Genomic DNA, 24,038 nt, shown 5'->3' on the forward strand with positions numbered 1-24,038 from the left:
TGTTTTTAGATAGTTCAGGTGGACAAAACATTGAAAAAACGTCTTTCCAAGGACATTTAGTAAACAAAAAGGAAAGTCTGATGTGATCGAGGAGCTTTTTACAGCTTTGTGCGTGCCATCGAAAAGAAGGTAAGTGGTGCTACTCTGAATAACGTCTATAGCAATTTCTGATTCTCTACTGTACATCATCTCATGGTTTATTGCTTGAATTTGCTCAATTATACATCCATTCATTTAGTTCATCTTAAAAATATATATTTTTTATTCATTCGAGGGAAGTATTTTTTTGTATCTTTTTTTGTTGCCTTTTTCATAAGTAAACACCAACCAAATAATCAAAATTATATTTATTACCAGTATGCATATTAAAACTATAAACAAACACCAGTCTTTGGTTTGACATATGTTGTGCTCTCTGAAACTGATGCATCTTGTGAGATATATAGATATATGTTGCCTAAAAGAATTTTCCACAAAATCTTGTGCCTAAACTATTGCTTGTTGTCAGACATAAAAAAGAAGCTACATTGAACTAACTGTGAATAAAATATAACATAGAGTGCATATCTTTTTTGCAAATTACGGAGTATAGAAACTGAGTGCAATGCAGGTGCATAACTATTTCAAGTCTAAAACGATGCATTATTTTAAGAAACATATAATTAAAGAAATCAGCACCATAATAGAGAGTATGAGCACAACCTGCTGAGTCCTGAGATACGAAAATCTTTGGCTGTATTGTTTGAAAGATAAAGTTTTGATTGTAAATCTTGAAACATTCAAGGTCAGCTAAACACTACTGGGGAACTGGATTAGATCTGCTAAACTTAAGGTTAAATAAGGTGTAGGACATATCTGTGGCTATGTGTGCACAAAAAGTCTCACAAATAGAAGTGAATTTGCTGAGGCAGGCTTGTCATTTGAGCTCACCATGCTTCTTTAGGAGAAAACCATCAAAACAGATTTTCGATTCCAGTCCAAGTCCTTTCCAAGTGTTTTACAACAAATACCTGTCATTTGTAAGCCAGTCATTCATGCCATTTCTCATGTGGATAGGCATTGTAATGTCAGCTTACATTATTTTGTGTAACTGTCATTCTGTCGTATATTAAGGTTATCCTTTGTATTCCGTTCAAGCAACTCAAAACAATCTGCAAAGATCCACTGACACTCGAATGACTACACATACATTCACACGGTTCATATCAAACTCTCTTCTGGTTCAGATGTAGGGGGCATCTGGTCCACAGATTCTTGTTCTGGCCAGCGACCATGCCGGTACACAAAATAATATTCCATCCGTGGCTCTGTGTGGTGCAAGCTGGATTTGACAGCGAGAGGGAACTCCTCAGGAGCCAGTGGCTTGTAATGACCGTCCACCAGCACACTCAGGCAACACGACTCAGGAGACAACACCTCAAATTTCTCTGCACACTGATTGCACAGGTCCTGAGCCGTAGTGTTGGGTCGCACCCCCAGGGTCTTAGTGTTGGAGCCAGCTTCCATGAAGGAAACATTAATGAAGTCCTGACAGGAGGGTTGGACACATAAGCAAGTTGAATTCACAGACAGCATCTCTTATAAAATGTGCCATGGTAAGTATAGTATCAGACAAAATATCATAGTTACTACTACTGTATATAGGTCTAATGATTATGGGATCTTCCTTCATCAATTATACAATAAAAAAGTGATAACCTGCAAGTGTTAGCTCAATCTATTTCTATTTGATCTAACCCATACAATTACTTATTGTCAATGTTTTTTAAAATTTTTGGTTTAAATAAAAGCATATAATTTAGATGATACCACATAAAAACATTTTACAGTGATGTCAGGAAATACATGTAAATACATAGCCTAGAGGGACATATCATACTGAATCATTAAGGAAAATAAAACTAATCTGTCATATATGTGCATACTGTATATATGCAGCAGATATTACATTTTTTTTAAATGTTACATGCAATGAACAAATGAGTGTATATGCATGTTATATCTGTAAGTACAGTACATACAGTATATGGCCATATTTCCTGCCATATATCAAATTTCTGTATGGGTCCTCAATTATTGTATGTAGCTTTCAGAGTCTTTCTGTCAATTGTTTTATTTTCATATTATCATTTTTCACTTTTTTGATAACAGTAGTGGACAGCACTTGTTTTATTGCTATTACAGATTTATTGCAGGTATCTTGGGTTGTCTTTTTATCTTGTGGCAGTCATAATACCTGCACAGAGGAGCGTGATGCTCGAGCTTTGTTTAGGGTGAGGCGGCGTTCCCAGCGATGGATAGAGTCCTGGACCTCCAGACTCAGCTGTCTGGTCACAGCCTCATTATCAAAATTCTTAATGTGCTCCAGAGCACCATAGGTGGTGGTTAGATAGTATGAACCTGAAAATGTAAAAATAACAGTTATCCTTGCCATATGAGCTGCTAAACAATATTAGCTTGTTTAGAGCATGGATCAAGATGACGTTTGACCCTTTGCTTAGATGTGTGTTTTAAGGGGCTGTTTACACAGTGTATTTTGTTATGTGCACTGGTCCTGTTTTTTAATAATATTGCTATGTAAACATTCACTAGACTCACTCCATGACTCACTATTAGCCTATATCCATATGGCTGTGTATATACAGTATGTGTCCTCACCCTCTCCAAGCTGCAGTGCAGGATCCATCAGCTCCATCATATACTCTACATCCAGCAGCAGTGCACCGATGTTGATGCGAGCCAAGACATACATTAGCACAGGCAGGAGGTCATCAGCACCATGAGACTTTCCTGTTAGAAGAGCCATGAATTAGTCAAGAACATTCATATCACATTACTAATAAGTGATTCTGCATGTTTAATGAAGATTTTTTACTTAAACTAAAAATTCCTAAGCCTAAATGTAAATAGTCTTTTAAGAAATACGTAATTTCAAAACATTATTCTGTTTGTTTGGGCACTCCAGCATGCCAACTTCTGGGTCAACAAATGGGATGAGTTTGGGGTAGGACTATCAAGTAAGACAGGGAGAGTGTTCGGGGAAACATAAATATTAATTATTTTAGCATTTCTATTTAGTGACACAAAAATCACAGAATTCACCTTAAAGGGATAGTTCACCCAAAAATGAAAATACTCTCATCATTTACTCACCCTCATGCCATCCCAGATGTGTCTGACGTTCTTTCTTCTGCTGATCGCAAACACATTTTTTTGAAGAATATGTCAGCTCTGTAGGACCTTATAATGCAAGTGAATGGTGACCAGACAAAAAAAAAAATCTCATTAAGGCAGCATAAAAGTAATCCATACGACTATAATAATAATAATAATAACCATTCACTTATACTGTATGGGCCTACAGAGCTGTGATTTTCTTCTAAAAATCTTTGAGTTGTGCAGAAGAAAGTAAGTCATAAACATCTGGGATGGCATGAGGGTGAGTAAATAATGAGAGAATTTTTGGATGAACTTTCCCTTTAAAGCTACTTAAATGTAAAAATAAATCACATCATAGTACATAATGGATTTAGCAAATTTGGCTCCAATTCCAGACTTTTTAATGCCTTAAAAAGAACAAATTAAAACTTGCAGAAACCCTGACACAATAAGCGATGAGATTCTAAAAGTGCTGCCACAGTGTATAGGGCAGAATGTCAAAGGCATATTTTCTCATGCTTCCCAAATGTAGCCATTGCAACAGTACACAGCATTTTATGTGACTGTAGAACAAGACATATATTCTGGACAGAAATGCAGCTTTATATACTGTATGTACAAGCCCACCACTGGAGTACTGCCAATATATACAGCTCAGAATATGCTGAGAGAGCTTTGCCGTATACTACAAGCTTCACAATATTGATAATATGCTGTATGTGCATTAAGTCTATGCGTTTAATTCATTTTAAGACTTTCATTCTTAAATCTGAAAAATAAATCTGTTAATCAAAATCAAACATACATTTGATGTAAAAGCTGGCAGCTTTTCATATTTGTACACCTTTGAGCTGGCTATGTCTATTTCTTTTCAAATATAATCAACAATAAACTGACACATGGCTCATTTAAACAGTAAAAAACTTTGCTTACATCTGTTGATCTGAAAGATGGAATTTGTAGCAAAAAATTGAAAGTTCCTATAATCTGTACTGGTCTGTCTGTGTATGTCTATACATGTTAATTGCCCTAACTTTATCACTGTTGCTATAAAATGCATTGACTACAATCATCAACACTTAACATGGTCACATGAAGAGATTACTTATGTAATTAAAGGATCATTAAAAATTAGAATGAATACTTTTTTTTATTTTTAGTACTTTCATAGCCCTGAATAAAACTTAGTTCCTACTTTTTATGCAATGTATCTTCTTTATATAGTAACTGCAACATATTCTGTATTTAAAGAGTGAGTGGGAGTTTATCTATTGCAATATCCAAGAGATGTTATTACAAAACAAAATGCACTGCATTGCATTTTAATTTGAGGATTTTTTTAGTTACGCTGTGAAAGTAAATTGTCCCATAAGATTTACATTTCAGTAATACATTGCCACAGTAGTTCCTTAATATAAACCCAATCCAATATGGATCTAGAAACCGCACCCCCAGTGTAATTCAGTGTTTAATTTGGGAAAACAAAATCAACAGATTGAGAACAAATAGAGCTACAGAACAAAAGAGTTTATATAGTACTGTAATTCAGCAGGTAATACCATGGTGAGAAAATGTATGTAAACTATTTGTAAGTATGCCAAGACTTAAATTAATTTGACCTAACTGCAAGCCAATTTAATTGAAGTTTAATAAACAGATAAAGGGATTGAATTACACAAATAACATTACATGTCATTGTTATTTGAATCTAGTTTTCACTTTTGTCAAAATGTAGCTACACGAACATACAGGAAGATTGTATTTGTGAATGCAGTGTTCAAGTTAATAAAAGTTTGGATTTCCCCCCTTTAAATCTGAGCTTCACAAGAGAAATTTGGTAAATGAAACACCTTAAGCAAGAGACTGTTTTGGACCTCTGTAAACTTCATGTTGTTGATGCGCATAAGCCTAAAATTGTTTTATAACCACTGCTCAAGACTTTGGACTTTGTAAATCTGTGGTCTTGAAATTGTATGAAAAGAGGAAATGGAAGACATATGTGTGTGTTCTTTGAGGTGGATCATTCTTTAAAGGACACTTGAAGAATGGCTTAGGTTAAGAAAGCCTCACTTGTCTTATCTGTTGCTTATGAAGACCTATTAAAGAACGTACTAAAAGAAGAGAGATGTGCATGGGAGGATACTAAAGAAAAGATAGCTCTAAAAAAAGCCCCTCTCAAGCATAGATAACTCTGTCTGGATGATCTGAACTGCATTTAGAAGACTGCAATTACAAAAGACAGAGTTGCTTTTCAAAATAAAAAACATATTTTGCAAAAACCTGCAGTACAACAAAAAGGTCTAAATGTAGAATAATTTGATGGTGATATGTGAGTGTAATGCTGCTTTCAAGTCTCAGTAATGGCAAAGGATCTTGGGATTGCAGCAGTAATTTGGACAAGAAATTACTTTCTGTGATAATCAACCTAAATGCTGTTGATTGAGCTTAACTTGTACTTTAAGGACACCATTGCAGGAAATAAATGTTTACAGTGTATATTCATTTTACATTATTTAATCATAATAATCCATGAGAAGATATAACTGTATATGCCTATGTATAGTCTGTCTAGATGCTGATATTAAACATGACCTAACTGTGATCCTCAACATTCAAGTGAATCTACAGAGATGTTATCTGAAACCAGTGTGATGCATGAGTCAAGACTTAAAATAAGCTATCACAGGAAATGTATGAATTTCCCAAAAAATTACAGACTGTCATTGCTAATGAATTTAAATCTTCAAATACTTCAGTGGATCAGTAGTTTAGCAAAATCACAAAATGTTAAAATGTTATGACTGATAGTGCATTTTGCCTTTGTGGGGCAGTTCAGATAACCAACACAACTGGCACATAAAGGTTCACAATCTATATTGTAACACTTGATGATCTAAAAAAAGAGGGTAGTCTTTAAAAATATCTCAGTGGTATATCAAGTCTTGCTTTCAGTTGTGCTTTATGCCGTGACTAGCCTTGGGGGGGTGTGGGAGTGGGGGGTGACATGTAAGGCAGAGTCTTTCTGAGATCCTATGAAGGGTCACTATTTCTTTTATGTTTTTCACATATATATATATATATATATTACCCTTTTGCCTTCACTAGTATATTTAAATGGAAAATTTACACAAAAATGAAAATTCTCTCATCATTTACTCACCTTCATGCCATCCCAGATGTGTATGACTTTCTTTCTTCTGCAAAACACAAATTAATATTTTTAGAAGAATATTTCAGCTCTGTGGGTCCATACAATGCAAGTGAATGGTGGCCAGAACTTTGAAGGTGCAAAAAGCACATAAACGCTGCATAAAAGTTATATGTGTCAATAAGAAGCAGTTCACGTTTAAGTCAATTTTTACTATAAAGTATCCTCTCATCCCAGTAGGTGGATTTGCACAAACAATTCAAAATGACAAAAACAAAAGAAGAAGAATGTGAGAGTGAAAGTGGAGATTTATAGTAAAAATGTACTTAAATATTTATTTGTTTCTCACCCACACCTATTACTTCTGAAAATATGGATTTAACCACTGGAGTCATATGGATTACTTTTATGCTGATTTGTGTGATTTTTGGAGATTCAAAGTTCTGGTCACCATTCACTTGCACTGTATGAACCTGCAGAGCTGAAATACTCTTCTAAAATCTTAGTTTGTGTTCAGCAGAAGAAAGTCATCCACATCTGGGATGGGATGAGGATGAGTAAATGGTCAGAGATATTTCATTTTTGGATGAACTATCCCTTTAATGAGTTTATAGCATCTACTAATTTATAAACAAGGGATGGTCTGGCAATACATAATACTGATCAATATTTATCCAATCTGACCCATTCATCAGGGTCTCTCTCTCTCTCTCTCTCTCTCTCGCTCTCTCTCTTTTCTAAAATGAACTAACCTGGACAGCCCACAGTCATGGACTCATAGATGATCTTGCAGGTCTTGAGGAGCATATCGATCTTCTTCTGAGGTGAATACTCTTTGTGCATGTTACCAAGCTTTGCTTGAATTTTCTCAATGACAGCCATTTCAGGGACACTGGTGGTGACCCCTAGGTCTGTAGTGGTGGTCCCCAGAACCACTTGCTGGTTTTCTTTTAGTTTCTTCAGATTTCCTGCACGCGAGTGGATATCCTTCAATTTGTTATACACAGCCACACGCAAGGGTTTCAGGACACTCTTGCAAAGTGCTACTTCAATAATGATCTCTGAAGAGAGGAAAACCATTTATTAGATACATAATGTGACATTATCAGTTTGAAGAATTACATATTTAAATGCATAAACATATGGGGATATCGTCTCATTTGCGAATGTAACCTCGGTTCACTGAGACAAAGGGAATGGGACATTGCGTGCTAAGGCATATGGGGAGTTGTCTTTCCACATGACCTTGTTGAAATCTCTCTAAAATAATGGTAATATTCTAGTATTTTCTAGTTTTAGCCCCGCCCTTTTAGGTGCGAAGCTGTCCGCTATAAAAGCAGGTGCGCAAACACCATTCCTCAGGATTTTCTGACTGAGAGACAAGGAGCGTATCGTTCACAACTCAGAAGAACTCTTGTAGTGCAGCCAGCATTCGCAATATCTCTTTCCCATTGTCTCAAGGAACAGAGGTTACGTACATAACTGAGACATTCCCTTATGACTCAGTACACTTGACATTGCGTACTAACGCATACGGGAAACAGAATCCCATCACACCACACTACACAACATAACCTTCCAGAGAGGAAGCATGACGCCACAGTCCCGCAGGTTGCCGACCGACATGAGTATGCCGGGCCAGGAGGGGAGCACTCAGAATGAATATATGAACTAAAGTCATATAGTATGAATTAACCCCTTCATGAACCAAGTCAGGTGCATGTGTGAAAGTGCATGTGACTTTATGGTAAATTACAGTGGCAATTAGTGTGCTTTAACACCAATTGGGCAAATCTTACCCTGCTATTCATAAGCTAGGGCAATCGCATCAACAATCCAGTGAGAAAGTCTTTGCTTGGAGATGGACATCCTTTCGTGCATCCTTCATAGCACACTAAGCTGATCAGACAGTCTGAACTGGCGGTTGCGCTCAACGTATGCATGTAGCACCTACACAGGGCATAACAAATGCTACGATTGTTCCTCATCCCAAAAAAATGGAGGAGGGAAGAGAGTTTGAATGTGAACCACCTGCACTCTGAAGGGCATGGTTAGAACCTTATTCACATAGCCTTTTCTGGGTTTGACAGTGGCTTTTGAAAGTCCAGAGCCAAACTCCAGACATGAATTGTCAATTGATAGTGCACGTAAGTTGAGAGGAGGCCATGCGGGGTAGTGGGGGGTTAGGGGCCTCGCGGGGTGTGTGCCGGCACAAGGTCCACCTCAAATTAATTCTGCTCGACCTATATATATATATATATATATATATATATATATATATATATATATATATATATATATATTTATATTTAACACAATATACGATATGCAATTGCTTATAAGCATACACATCTCCTGCCAAAGCACTGCGGGGAATCAGGATGCTGAACCTGCTTGTTCACCAGAGAAGCATCAAGCGGCGAGGCTCAAACACCATAGCCAATATTAGAATATTGCCATTATTGTAGAGAGGTTTCAACTACAGTAGGTCATGTGGAAGGACAACTCCCCTTATGCATTAGCAAGCATGTCTAGTGTACTGAGTTGTATGGGAACCATACCATCTCTTAGATAAACCCTTTTCTTTGTATTATAAACATAAAAATAAGCGATAGCCTGGAATTGTGACCTAAAGGAGATATTTCTAGCTGATCTACCAAACAAAAAAATATATATATACTTTTCTTGGTGCAACCTTATTTGTCATATTGAATAATTTCAGACATGTTAAATAAAAAATTGGACTGGAATAAAACCAGATAATTTAGATGTTACCACATGAAGCACATTTTTACAGTGTACACACACACACACACACACACACACACACACACACACACACACACACACACACACACACACACACACACACACACACACACACACACAAAATGTGCTTCATTTGGTAACATCTAATATGTTATTGAGCATTTCTGAATCAACATGGTTACACTCCTCAAAACTTATTTTAAGGGTTAGATGAGGTAGAAAAGCTCCTTAAAGGAATATTCCAGGTTCAATACAAGTTAAGCTCTATCGACAGTATTTGTGGCATAATGTTGATAACCTCAAAATATTATTTCAACACGTCCTTCCTTTCCTTTAAAAAACAAAAATCACATTTACAGTGAGACACTTAAAATGGAAGTGAATTGGAAAAATTAATGAATTGGAGGGCTTAAAGTAAAAAATGTGAAGCTTATAATTTTATAAAAGCAATTACATTAATTCTTCTGTTAAAATTAATGTATTTTATTTGACTACTTCATAGCCAAGTTAAGTTTATGTCTAGTCATAGTTTATAGTCATGTTCAGGTTTGTTTCATGTTTATAGTTAGGGTTGTGGATTTCACTTATAATAATAAACTGCACTTGGGTTATCGTCAAATCATCATCTCTTCGTCATTGCCACTGCCAGCTACAACGTTACAATAACTTCAACATTCTTTCATAATCCACCCACTATTGCTGTGGAAGTTAGAAACATGATGATTTAATTCTGCCTTAAGAATGCAAAACGATCCCTACTCTTTCAATTCTTGCAGTGTTTGAAATGAAAGTTACTTCAAACACTGAGTGGTCATTTGGCATTGTTACATGTTCTCCTCAACCACAGTTTGTTATGGACTGAGCAGCACAATAGTTAAGGGATAGTTTGCCCAAAAATGAAAATTCTGTCATTTACTCACCCACATGTTGTTCCAAATTTGTATAACTAAGAACAGAAATGAAATTGTCATTCAAAATGTTAGCCTCAGTCACCATTCGAATTCATTACATCTTTTTATCTTTAAAAAAGCCAAACAGGTTTGGTACAACATAAGCATGAATAAATGATGACATACTGTTTTTGGGGGTGAACTATCCCTTTTAGGTCAATAAGATGATGTAGCTTAACCGGTAAAGCATGAATATAACAATGCCAAGGGAATTCCCAAGGAAAACAGGAATACTGATAAAATGTCTAACTTGAATGCATTGTAAGTTGATTGAATAAAAGTGCCTGCCAAATAACTGTAAATGTATATTACCCAATTTCTCATCAGAGTATGTGGCTGCTTCTTGTAGATTTTGCAGCTCTGCACTCTGGATCAAGTAGCTTTTTAGTTGGGTTATAATCTGCCTGATCTCTTGGAGCATCTCTGTGCTAGAGGTGTGTTTCCGCATGGTGTCCAAGGTAAAAACTTGATAATCCCTAACCAGGTTCCCAAAGTATGTGTTTCCATCCCGGGACAGCTCTACGATGCGTTTATGCAGCTTGCGGTCGGCACTCATTAAGCCTGTTAAGGCATTGGAGAGGTTCGCCATAGACACCATGGACAGTCGTTGCTTGGCTCGGTCAAGCATGATTGTTGGGCTCATCTTTATAAGAGCACCTGTTGCCACAATGGTGTCCACCTCCTCCTCCGTGCTGCTGGCTGAGTAGGAATCATGGTCCGGCTGTGGAGCTCCACCTTCAGGAGAAAACTGAGAAACATCAGAGATTTTGGGATGACCAGCGTTGAGGATGAATGAAGGGCGGACAGGACTGGGGCTGCTGAAATTCAAAGGAAGAATGGAAGTGGGTTCTTGGATACTTGGTGTTAGTGAATTCCCGGCTGCTTGGTAGAGTTGTCCAGTCAGGTTTTGAGAGAGTATTTTCCTCCTTGGAGGCACCTCTGGAGCAACAGGCTTCTTTGCTACAGCCGCTATTTCATGAGATACCTTTGGAGCTCCATTAAATACTTTAGATTGTTCCTCTAGCACTTCCTGAAGAGTTTCTGAATCCACAGGCCTCTCCCTTTCTTCCATACTGTCATCTAGGCAAATGAGAGATGCAACAGGGACTTGCGGGATATGTGCACCAGAGGTGCTGGTGGTGACTTCCTGCTGCGCTGGTTCCTCTGACAGTTGTTTCTCACTTAGTCTGCGGCGGGATGGTACTGGAGGAACTCTATGTGAAGGAGTACTAGAAGACTGCTTTCCCTCTGTTTGTAAGACAGCTGGCTTGTCTGTGTCATGCTCAACACCCGAGGCTGGAGTTCTCTGTCTTTCTTGTTCTGCACCATCACCATCATTTCCTTCCCCTTTCAGTACTGAAGGGGGAGGATAACTGAGAACTTGCTTAAACTCTCCCTTTGCTGGCTTACCAAATGCAGGATGTAGACAGCCTTCAGGTGCATTGGGAGGACGTGGACGCAGGGGTGGGGGTCTTTTGTACTTGGGTAGTGCCTTGATTGGGGTGTTTAGGCTCTGGGTCCTCAAGACAGGGGTAGGTGAGGTGGGCGGCACACTGTTGCTGCAGTCCTCAATGAAAATGGGGTTGACATACCAAAGGCGGTTGCTGCCAACTGAAAGCTGTATTTCACAGGAACTGCTTTGCCCCTGGCTGTCTGGATTGCCAAAACCACCAGCTTTGTTTCCTACTACCTCATGACTATTCAGAGCTGAACTCCAGAACTCTGTGTGAGCATGAGAAACATTTTAGCACTGTGTGACTTTAAAGGGACAGTTCACCCAAACAAGAAGATGTGTGGTATCATTTACTCATATGTTCCAAATCCATATGACTCAAAAGGAGATGTTAAATAGAATGTTAATGACTGACAGCCTCAGTCAGCATTTGCTTTCATTGTATAGAGAAAGATTTTGGTAAAAGTTAATGGTGACTGAGCCTAACATTCTGCGTAACATCTCCTTTGGGGTTCGACAGGAACCATTGATGACATATGGAACTACTAATGACAAAATTTTCATTTTTGGGTGAACTATCCCTTTAACTTAACACTTTAAAATGTAACTTCTCTGTGCCTTACATATTGACAAATTATACTGACATATATTATCATAGCAATAAAGCTAAATCAACAGCATTTGTAGCATACTGTAGATTACCACAAAAAATAATTTAGATGGTTACAGTTACAAAAAATGAATGGTTACAGTTAATCACTTATGATGCTAGTGATTGGGGCCAGTCCAAGAACGTTAAAATCGAGCCCTTTAAAATTTTTATTTTTGCCTCCCGCACTTTTCCAAGCTAAACACAGTACAAATTGTGAATTTGTGTACAATATTCTTTGTGCTTTGTTACTTCGGGCTGATTGAGCAACCATCCATCCAATCACAGGTGAGTTTTATGAGCGGAAACAACTCGTAAAAGTTGAAAAAGTGAAAAGTTTGGTGAAAGTAGTCAAAACACTTGAATCACTTGGATACATCAGTAAGTGCTCCACAAGATGACCTTTATATTTGCATCTAATTTAGCAAAATTGTACAATTATTTAGCAATACCTGAATCTTTAAAATACTACAAATATTAAAAGTAAACAATATGTATACATTAATATAATACTTAGATCGTACATATTAATATTGCACTGTATGTGTTGGGTCTGTGTGTGTGTGTGCCCCCGACTGCTACGCCCTTGGTTAAAATACACAATGTTTCAAACGTATAGCCACAACACATACACATAATTCATGTGTGATAAATTCCCTTACTAACCTAAGCTGTGTAAAATGATATCATAGACAGAATATCAACATGATGATGTAAAACCTGTAATGCTGTAACACCGGTTAATCCCTGATTTTATCATACTAAAATCACATTAAAACATATAATGTTTACCACTTGTGGCAATACTTATAAAACAGTGTGCATTTTAATGTTTATGGGCTTTTTTTTTTTTTTTTTTTTGGTAATCAACATAATGCTGTTGAATAAGCTTAACTTGTATTGAATCCGAAACATTCCTTTAAGCGTATCCAAAAAAATAGCTTTCATAGCACTTCCTATGAGCGTTATGGTACCTTTGGATTCTTGAGGATTAAAATTGAATTTAACTAGACTTAAATGAGCTAAAGAATCTATAATTCAGCCTTACCTGAACCTAGAGAAGAGATCACCTCCATATCATCATATGTAGCTACCTGGAGGATGGCCTGAGGTAACTTCAGAGGAAAAGGAAGGATGTCCCTGAGTGAAATAGATACATGAAATCTCTGAATATTTTTTGGGAAAAAAGATAAAGGAGATATTTCTGAATGCTGGAGATGTGATGTGTTTTCGGACTTACCGGCTCACACAGTAGAAAGCAATGAGTTTAAAAATGTTCTCAAAGACCAGGACAGAACCTTCAAGGTACAGCACTGCAGTACATAAAAGAAAACGTAATTGCTAGCAATACATCTGATGCTAGACATTACCTCATTGCCATAATTCTTGAAATACATTGTCAGCACTGGTTTAAAATAAATGTTTGTTTGAATAATCATCTGCTGAGACACACACACTAAAATACAGCACACTGTGGAAATGCTGCTGTAATAGAGTTGACGTGCAAATAAATATGCAAAAACTGCCCGTCCTTCATTTGAAATGTATGTTTAATTTTGAAAAAAAGATGGAAACAATAGGCATATCATAACAGCTGGATAGAAAATAAAATATTGCTTTAAAATAAGAATTTCTAATAATATTTTTTTATTATGACATGCAGAGACAAAGCCACTTAAGAAAGTGAACACATCTCTCACTCACTCACACACACAGAAATAGATAGATAGATAGAGAGAGAGAGAGAGAGAGAGAGAGAGAGAGAGAGAGAGAGAGAGAGAGAGAGCGAGAGAAAAAGAGACCAGGAAATGAAGCTATAAAGGGCCAATGCAGGACACCCTGCGACAGCAACTGCAATTAATAGCTGAGGACAGGAAACTCTGCAGCCTGCAACCCCCACCACCAAACCCTCCATGTTTCATTTTGGGCCTGCTCATACCTCTGTGCATTATTGCTATAAAAACATCTATGTGGATGTGTGCAGATATGTATACATCCAAATTTGTTTGTGCGTGGGCCTGTCAATGCGGAGGTGTTTATGTCTGGATGCAAATGTGTTTGTGCGTGGGTCTGTGTTTGGCACAAAAGCATTCCATGCATAAACTTTTCTAAATCAAGTTGAAAGAACATTCATTTTCTCAATGCAAAATAACTTACAGGACTTATCTTCTTTTATATGCAGTTCTTTGAATTGGGGCTCCCCCAGCTGGTCAGCAAAACGTACTGACAGTACCATCGGCTTCTGACTGGGATCTCTCCTAACTAAAAAGATCTGTGTAAACAGAATCAAGTGATTAACAAAATGAGTTCAGCCATGTTGATTACTTAGACCTTTCCATTCTTTTCTTTAAAAATTGAGGTTACAGTGAGACACTTATAATGGAAATGAATGGGGCCAGTGTTTGCAGGGTTTAAAGGCATTATATATTACATATTAGAAGCGTATCATTTTATAAAAGCACTTGCAGGAGTTCTTCTGTAAACACTTGTGTATTAATTGAATTGTAAAGGTGTTTAAATCATCGTTTTAGGGTTTAAATGGGGTTGTTTTTTAACTGAGTGTTTTAACATTAACGGATTAGCCCCATTCACTTCTATTGTAGATTTATATATTTATAAATATATATATATTTGCTACATAAAACAACATAGGACAAACACAGAACCACATGAGACTACACAGAATAAATAATATTTCTACATAAAGTGCATGTGCAAACGTGTGCAAAATGTATGGGACAGTACTGTAAATTACTAAAAATTAACAGGACAATAGGCACAGTGAGAGACCAGTACACAGTAGTGCAAAAAGATGACGGTTTCTAAAAATGCCAAATGTAAACATAACATACTATGAGATAGTGTTCTATGCACATAGCAGTTATTGAGGTAGCAGCCAGGTATAAAGTGACAGTAATTAAAGTGCAACTCAGGACACGTGTGTATGTGTCAGTCCAGTCTCTGAGTATTGAGGAGTCTGATGGCTTGGGGGAAGAAGCTGTTACACAGTCTGGCCATGAGGGCCCGAATGCTTCAGTACCTCTTGCCAGACGGCAGGAGGGTAAAGAGTTTGTGTGAGAGGTGTGTGGGGTCGCTCCACAATGCTGGTTGCTTTGCGGATGCAGTGTTTTTTGTAAATGTCTTTGATGGAGGGAAGAGAGACCCCGATGATCTTCTCAGCTGTCCTCACTATCCTCTGCAGGGCTTTGTGGTCCGAAACGGTGCAAGTCCCAAATCAGGCAGTGATGCAGCTGCCTACTACATGACACTGCAAGTAACGCCCCCCTTGGATCACAAAGGATTCTTTTTGCTAAAATAACTTTTAAAATCTTATGCAATCGCTGTATGACTCAAGTTGTCTTAACTATGTAAATATGACAAAGAATAGCTTTTAAAGTGTATGTCACATGTCATATTTTTATACCGAAGGTAAAAGGTTTTTGAAGGCCAACTTGTAGAGGTCTTGACTTGTAGTAGTCTTGCAGGACGCAGACAGACTCTTCTCAATGTTCCTACTATCGGAGCAGTCCCACCTTTATGTTTTAGCAAATCTGTAGCAGTAGGGGGCAGTCGGCGCTCCAGCAACACCTTGTCTAACCAACGAGCAGGCACCAAAATGGCACCACATCCATTTTATGCTCAATGGCATCTGAACCAGAATGCAGGTATGTATAGACATGTTGTCAACTTTCAGAGGGATGCACGATATATCAGCGGCCGATATATTATTGGTCAATTACCAGGAAAATCTAAATATTATTATCGCACCTATTATGGAATTATGGCCGATATGTTTGTTACGGTTTATTTCCTTGCGGCAGAGAATCTCTGACTCCCTGGGGCATCTTTCCTTAAGGCAGAGACTTGGACAGCCACAAAGACAGTGTGTGCGTGCACACACAACGTGTCTGTGTGAGAGCATGTGAGAGCCAAGCTGATGTCACTCTGTGTGGATTATTTCAACATCTCTTCACTTTGTTATGTTGTTTTGGGGCTGGGTTTTTTCATCTGCTGTAAGTAACGACATGCCATTTCCCATATTCAGTTTTTTTCATGAAGCAATAAAAACGAAAGCATGACAAAATCATGTATGTATGTCATATAAGTGTATTACTTCATGAAACATAAACAGTGGGTAATAGCACATGTTACATACAGAGCAGCACTGTGAAAGTTTTACAGTGGAACTGTAACAGATGAGCGCTGTAACAAGCATCTGTGAATAAGACGCACACAAGCACAATGCAAACACACATAATAACGCACACCACCACTGTACTCGCAGTCTGGCTGTGGACTCAGATTAGTTATTAATAAATAGATAGGAGGAGAAAGGGGAGGAGGAGGGATGCCGGAAGACTCAACGCCATGTAGAGATAAGCGGCTGTATAAATATGCTTACGCTAGTGATGTGATTGGTCGGATTAAATGACCTTGCTTTACCCGAACCTAGTTTATAAAACTCCATATGATATAATGTATTTCAATCGGAATAATATTTTTTGTAATAATTATTTACTAAATCATCTTTATTTGGATGCCTTTTTTCACTATATATTGATATGTGATTAATTGTGTTTAAATATTTCCATCGATTGCCAGCCCTAGTTACAATAACACATTTCAGTAGAGTACTCTTTCTGTTTGAGAAATGGTGACCGGTTATAGTAAGTTTAAATCACTTTTAAGCTTACTGTAAATTGTGCTGCTGGGTGAATATGAGTATGAATATTCCATCTAGTCATATCATAAACCTGCATCCAAAAGAATTAGAGTGTTGTTTAGAATAGATTTATGGATTATAGCATGTCACTCTGCAGGACACTGTTCCTGCCAACTTCATCTAGAACATGTGTGGTCATCATCAAAAGTATACGGTTGATTAACCATTCTCTCTCACCCCTGGCGACGTCTTGCTCAGTATTTGCATGGCTCTGTCTTGCTTCATTCCGAGTTGAAGCCACACTGGACATGTCTTTATCAGTTTATCCAGGATGCTGATACCAGGGAGCACTGGCTCATTGGAATTGCTGACTGGAGATGCAGGGACTGGTGGTTTTGAGGCTACTGGAAGAGGAGGTCTGGGATGGGGTGGAGCTGAGGGCCTACCAACAGGTGGAGGTGGTCTAGGCAGGGGTGAGGAGGAGATTTTGGGGAGAGCTGAGGGGAGTTGTGCAGGGAGGGGTGGCTTTGGCATCTGAGGAGACATGCGTTTCTGGGGAGGAAGAGGGGAGTATAGTTTGAAGTTAATGTTAGGTGAGCAAGTTTGAAGTGGAGGTGAGGAAGGTTGTATACATGATATAGGGGGTAATGTAGGGAGCAGAAGGGAGGCCGGGTCATGGGAAGAGTCGTTGGAGATATCAATCAATGGAAATGTTTGAGTAGAACTGAGGGAGAAAGGAGTACTAGGAGGAATAGGAGAGGTTTGTGAATGGTACGAGTCTGGAATATCTGAGGATATGGTGGGGGAAGAGGGTTTGGTGAGGACTGGGGATGCTGTCGACAGGGCGGGGGAGAGCATAGTGCATACTGCAAAAGAAGCTGAGAGCTTTGAGAAGAATCCAAAGAATATTTTTAGAAGACCTCGTTGATCACCCTGTAGACAAAAGAAAGATGTGTTTTGGGAATTTAAAATCAAATTTAAATTTGAATAGAATAGAGTATTTTAAGGTTTTTGAAAAAACAAAACACTATGACATAAAATTAATACAAAATATTTAACATTCCCAAGTTATGCTGGATTAACATGAATCATCAGGTTTTGCACAGACTTGTGGAGTCATGCCAGCTGCAACACAATATAATGGAAAGTCAGTATGTTGTTTCTGAGAGTTCCAATACCTTAGGATCAGCCACATTATGTCAACCAAGAAGTTGACAAGCATGATTCGGAGGTTGCATTTTTCACTCTAACATTACATTTTTACTCCACTGATGGTTAGGTTTAGGTTTGGGGTTTGGGTTGGGGGTTCAGTTTATAAAATATACATTCCACTTCACAGTATTAAATCCTGTACAGTTGAAAACAACTCACTTCTTGCACCCTTCCGTGGACATTACAACCAGAAAATTCAGCTCACACATTCCCATTATGTCCAACAACACTTATAACTTTGACCACTGGGGGCAATGTTTCGATTTTCGATAAGCACACACCGATTTTAGTTAAAGAAAAGTCAAACTGCTGTTTGTGCTTGCAGTCATTAAAGGAAAGGAGGGAGAGATACAAGGAAGATTGTACAACTCATTTTACTTTTTCAATTAAAAGAGAATTCTGTCATTATTTCCTTCAACTCATGTTGTTCCCATATGACTTTCTTTTAAGTAGAATAAAAAATAGAAATAAAAAGATATTAAAAGTACACTCAGTAATTTTGTGAAGTATGTTGAAGTGACTTACATTGGCTTACACTGACACCTAGTGGCCAGGATGCTGTTTCATTCAAACACAGTAGTTGCCAAAAAAGAAATTCACTATACACAGTAAACCAGGATTAATTTAATCCACAAATGAAAGTGTCCTTTCAGTGTATAAAAGAGCTTTTATAAGGTTACTGATATGACTCTTCATCTCACATGATTGGTTGTGCTTTTATACATACGTTTCAAAATTACTATTAATTTCTTTAGAAGTGAAACTTTTTCAATGAGGAAAACAATTACTGAATGAACCTTTAATCCTAAATAACTAATACTAATAGTGTGCTAACATTGCCTTTCATGTTCCACTGAAGAAAGAAAGTTATATAAAGGTGCGTACACACTGCCAGCGACTTTATCGCTCCAGGTCGCCAGTGGCTGGCGGTGAAGTCGCTAGTGGGCGTTCCCACTACTGGTTGCCTAGTAACGTTTATAAATGACATTCACGGATGCCATTCCATTGCTGTTGACAGCGAATCTCTTTTCTTGCCACTAAAAACAAACATTTTGGAGGGAAAAGACTAAATATAAATGGAATCAGTACATAAAATGCTTTAAATCAAAGATGAATGAGAAACAAGGCGTGCTGTTTGCCATAGCGGCTGTTTATCTGCGGCGAAAATGCAAATGCCGGTCCATAAAATCCCCGAGATCTCAGATACACCTTTCCACGCAGTATTTTTCTTTAAAATGTCCTTGTACGTGGGAAGAGACATATCATAGAGCACTGGAAAATTTCTAACAACAAGAATTAGCCTTTCATCCATCTTTCCGTTACTGCAGGAACTGAGAGAGAGAGAGAGAGAAGGATCACGTGAGCTCTCCCGTCGTCTCTCCTATTGGCTGTCGCTTCCGTTAGTCGCTCCAAAGTTGAACTTTTCTCAACTTTGTTGCGTCGCTGGACACGCCCACATCTAGCGCCAACGGTCGCGACAGCTCGTGTCGCCGGAAGTCGCTGTGCTCGCATTGAAAATGAATGGTATTGAGTCGCTGTCGCGCGCGATGTCGCTGGCAGTGTGTACGCACCTTAAGTTTGCTGTGGTTATAAACAGTGGTGCTAAACTTACTGAATGTTTCACTCAAGAACAACTTATTCCACTGAGATAATGACTGCAACATTACAAAGGACACAAACAGAATTATGCCGATATCCAATTTTTTAACATGAGTTTATTTCAAAATGTCATATGATTCTAATAAATGAGGCAAAATGTCTAAATTGTGAAATAGAGAATGTGCCAGCATATTCAGATGATGACAGAGCATGAAAAAGCCATGAATATATATTGCAGCATATCCTCACATTTGTGTGTTAGTGTGGATTAGTGGTGGTGGTGTAGTGGGCTAAAGCACTAAACTGTTAAGCAGAAGGTTGTCGGTTCGATCCCCACTGCCACGACCATTGTGTCCTTGAGCAAGGCACTTAACTCCATGTTGCTCCGGGGGTATTGTCCATGTAATAAGGGCTCTGTATGTCGCTTTGGATAAAAGCATCTGCCAAATGCATAAATGTAAATGTAAATGTGCGTGTGCATGCGTGCGTGCGTGCACACCGATGAGCCAAAACATTATGACCACCTGCATAATATGCTGTTGGTCCTCCATTGAGGCATGGACTCTGTGGTATCTGGTACAAAGGCATTAGCAGATCCTTCAAGTCCAGCAAGTTGCGCGGCGGAGCTGCCATGGATCTGACTTGTTGGTCCAGCACATCCCACAGATGCTCAATTGTATTGAAATCTGGAGAATTCTTCATCATGTTACTCAAATCATCCCCAAAAAATGTGTGCAGTGTGGCAGGGTGCATTATCCTGCTGAATGAGGCCACTGCCATCAGAGAATGGCATTGCCAAAAAGGGGTGTACCTGGTCTGCAATGATGTTTAGGTAGGTGGTATGTGTCAAATTTATGTCCACATAAATGGCCGGACCGAGGGTTTCCCAGCAGAACATTGCCCAGAGCATCACATTCCCTCCACTGGCTTGTCATCTCCCCATAGTGCATCCTGATGTCATCACTTCCCCATGTAAACAGCTCACACGTATATGGCCGTCCACGTGATGTAAAAGAAAATGGGACTCATCGGACCAGTTGTCCTTCTTTCACTGCTCCAATGTCCATTTCTGAAGTTAGTAGACCTTCTGTTGGTTTGGACCAGACAGGATAGCCTTTACTGCCCTCATGCGTCGATCAGCCTTGGGCCCCCACACCCTGTCACCGGTTTGTGGTCTGTCCCTCCTCAGACCACTGTCAGTAGGTACTCAACACTGCTGACCAGAGGCCCCCCACAGGCCTTGCCATTTCAGAGAATCTCTGACCCAGTCATCTGGCCAAATCATTTTGGCCCTTGTCAAAGTCACTTAGGTCTTTAATCCTCTCCATTTATCCTGCATTCAACACGTTGATTTTTGTTTACTAATTGTTTGCTTACCATCTAATCTACCCAGACCTTGTCATGCGGCCTTGTTAGGAGATAATCAAAATTTTTAGCTTCACCTGTGAGTGGTCATAATTATTTTGCTCATCAGTGTGTGTGTATACAATATATATATATATATATATATATATATATATATATATATATATATATATATATAATACAAATGAGTAGACCTGATGGCCCAAGACAGAAATAGGGATAAAGTACAAGTTGTGAGTAACCCTGTTACAGAATTTCTTTGCCTTTAGAGAACATTTTAAGTCTGGTATGTCTAATAAAATACCATGTATAAGTATTTTTATCAGTGTATATTAAATCATTACATAAGCAAAATTTTTGTTCTGCTATTATTGGTAGCTTTGTTATGGTTCAAGATAAATTTATATAGTAATAGTTTTACATAATTACATAATTACAAATGGGGTTTTCAATGACCAATTCTTAAACTTTACATTTGCTTCCCAATAATGTTGAATATTTGGTTACATATTTGATGTCATAGTAAATAATGTTCGTTAATATTAGATTGCTTTAAATATTAAAGTAAAATATTACTTTTTAATGTCAACGTGAAGACAGTTCTCATTTGTTTTCATCCAGCCTTGTAGCAAAAGCATTCTCAAATTCTGGCCATGACATTACGACTTAAATATCTTTGCTGCTCAGTGAGAGAGAGAGCATAGACAACTACAGATGAGTAAAACAGTAATCCTTACATGGTATGGTTATGCAGTATAAGGTGTGGCTGCTTACTCTCAAAATGCAGAGTTCCAACAGCTGTTTTCATCATTGAGTCCTGCACAAACTCAGTCCCATAGCATTACAAATAATCCTTTACAGAATGACCCCATACACTGCAAGGGTTGTCCTCCATCTTTCTTCACACTTTTGCTGTTACTGTCGTTCCCTCAGAATAGTGTGATCCTTATACTTCTATTGCGGATGAGGGTTGGTGAAATTTGAAAAATGCAGAAAAAACAAAACGGGAGCAACAGAAACATTCACGTCCCCTTTTCTCTTTTTCTTTCTACACTTCCTGTGAGTGATGTAGTCAGGAAGGGGCCGTCCAGGGTGGTCAGACAACCCCTTACCACTACATTAACCATGCGCACATATTCACACACAGTTTAACTTCACAACGAGCATAAACTTCCTATACTGATACACTAGTTCTCTTCCCCTTGTATCTGTCTTACTTTCATGTTAAACAAAGCATAAACAATGTCTGCAGATGTGTTTGCCTGTGAAACAGAGCTGTGAGGAGCCAACTTTTCTCCCTCCACCCCTCAGAGTGTGAATGTGTCTGAAGTTAAACAACTCCAGATGCTCAGGAACCCCAAAAGAAGTTGGATTGCACTCAAACATGTGTGTGTGTGATTGTGTGTGTGTTGGGGGGGTTATGTTAAGGACGAATGGCATTCCATCCACTCCACCTTCCTCAATGCTCCTAATGCAATGATGACATTTGCAAAGAAACATCTTCATGAGACTTTAATGTTCAATAACTACATTACACTGCCTGTATGAAAGCATTTAGGATGGAAAACATATTTGTGCAGGGTTCCTACACGTTTCGGCCAATGAATTTTCATGACCTTTCCAGTCATGCATGACTACATTTTATAGAGATTGCACTCAAAAAGACCCATTTCTAGCCAAAAACATATTTTAGAGCTTAGCATAACTAGAAACATTTATATTCACCAAGACTTTTCCATGATCTCTTAAGATTTTATACATTTCCATGACTTTATTCTTACCCTGATATTTACATGTTTTCAATGACCATGGGAACCCTGTTTGTGCCAAGTTTAAAGCACATTTTAATGTTCAGTTTTGTGTCATTACAAGGAATTCCAAACCTTTTTATGTTAATTTATTCACAATTCTTTCACAAAAGTGTGTTTGCTTGTATAATCCTTCTTACCAAAAAAGTAAACACATTTTGAAATTAACTGAACTGTTTTGCATTGCACCTGCATTTGTATAGTGGGTTTGAGTGGGTTTGTAAGAGCTTCACAAGGGTATTGTGAATCTGAGAACACACAGATGCTTCCTGTTGGTGAGGTGTGACTTGTACAAGTGAGTGATCTAAAAAAAGATCACCATTTTAACCCAAATACAATATTAGTGTCAGGTTTGTGGTGTTCATGATCACTATATAGAAACGTACATAATTGTGGTAAATGTGTGATTTTCACTTGATAATGACAAAAAAAATGGCATTGAGTAAATGTGTTGTTTTTAAAGATAATTAACCACTAATGCTGTTGTGATGACTTACTTTATTCCACAGAACATGACAGGACTAAATGAATGTCCCATTGATTGAAATCATTACAATATCAGTATACACTTACAAGTGTAATAGAAGTAGCCCATGTGACTCATGCATCAATTTCCAAATCTTCTGAAGGCATTCGGTCACTTTGTATGATGAATAGTTCATTATTTATTCTAAAATCAAATGAGATCATTGATAAAGTCCATAAAAAAGCACTTCAGTCTGTTATGGCATCTACAACGATAACATTGAGCATCGAGAACCAGTAAGGTTTGATGTTATCGCACAAAAGCCGATCTGGTTTGATGTTAGCAACATATCCACCAGACGGATGTCTTCAAAAGACTTATTATATGACGCACAAGTCAAATGGACTACATTTATGACACTTTTTGGTGCTTTATTAAGCATTAAAGTGAGACGCTATCTGTGCTGGGTGTGATCCAATTACAAAGTAATTCGTTACTATAGTCTAATTACTTTTAGTCAAAAAGTAGTATAATGCCTTATATTTGAAATAATTTTAATCATTTTACAATTACTGTTATTATAGCCCCTTATAGAGTCATTGTGAAGGAGAAATGTGAGGTGCTGAGTGTATGACTTGTTTGTAACAATGAACAAGGAAGAAATGTAGACATTATTTTGAGTTTTCAAGCGGAAGAGTTTTAGAACATTTACATTTATATTTATGCATTTGGCAGACGCTTTTATCCAAAGCAATTTATAGTGCATTTATTACAGGGATAATCCCCCCGGAGCAACC

General features: G+C 38.0%; 1 protein-coding gene across 2 annotated transcripts; it reads right to left on the minus strand.

The window, feature by feature from the left end:
- Positions 1-358: 358 nt before the first annotated feature.
- On the minus strand, positions 359-22,062 carry rin3 (Ras and Rab interactor 3). Of its 2 annotated transcripts, none has more exons than XM_052144916.1 (10): positions 21,742-22,062; positions 17,029-17,724; positions 14,286-14,400; positions 13,369-13,441; positions 13,177-13,268; positions 10,339-11,748; positions 7,060-7,368; positions 2,659-2,790; positions 2,237-2,400; positions 359-1,527 (listed from the first exon to the last, which is right to left on the minus strand). In XM_052144916.1, exons 2-10 carry the CDS (start codon positions 17,647-17,649, stop codon positions 1,201-1,203), a joined length of 3,243 nt encoding a protein of 1,080 aa, XP_052000876.1. In that variant the 5' UTR covers positions 17,650-17,724; positions 21,742-22,062; the 3' UTR covers positions 359-1,200. The 2 variants fall into 2 exon arrangements, with proteins under 2 accessions (XP_052000876.1, XP_052000877.1); XM_052144917.1 differs by having other exon boundaries at positions 21,705-22,062.
- Between the last annotated feature and the right edge of the window lie 1,976 nt (positions 22,063-24,038).

Source organism: Xyrauchen texanus, chromosome 16, assembly GCF_025860055.1.
Source record: "Xyrauchen texanus isolate HMW12.3.18 chromosome 16, RBS_HiC_50CHRs, whole genome shotgun sequence".
In the NCBI taxonomy this organism is placed as follows: Eukaryota; Metazoa; Chordata; class Actinopteri; order Cypriniformes; family Catostomidae; genus Xyrauchen; species Xyrauchen texanus.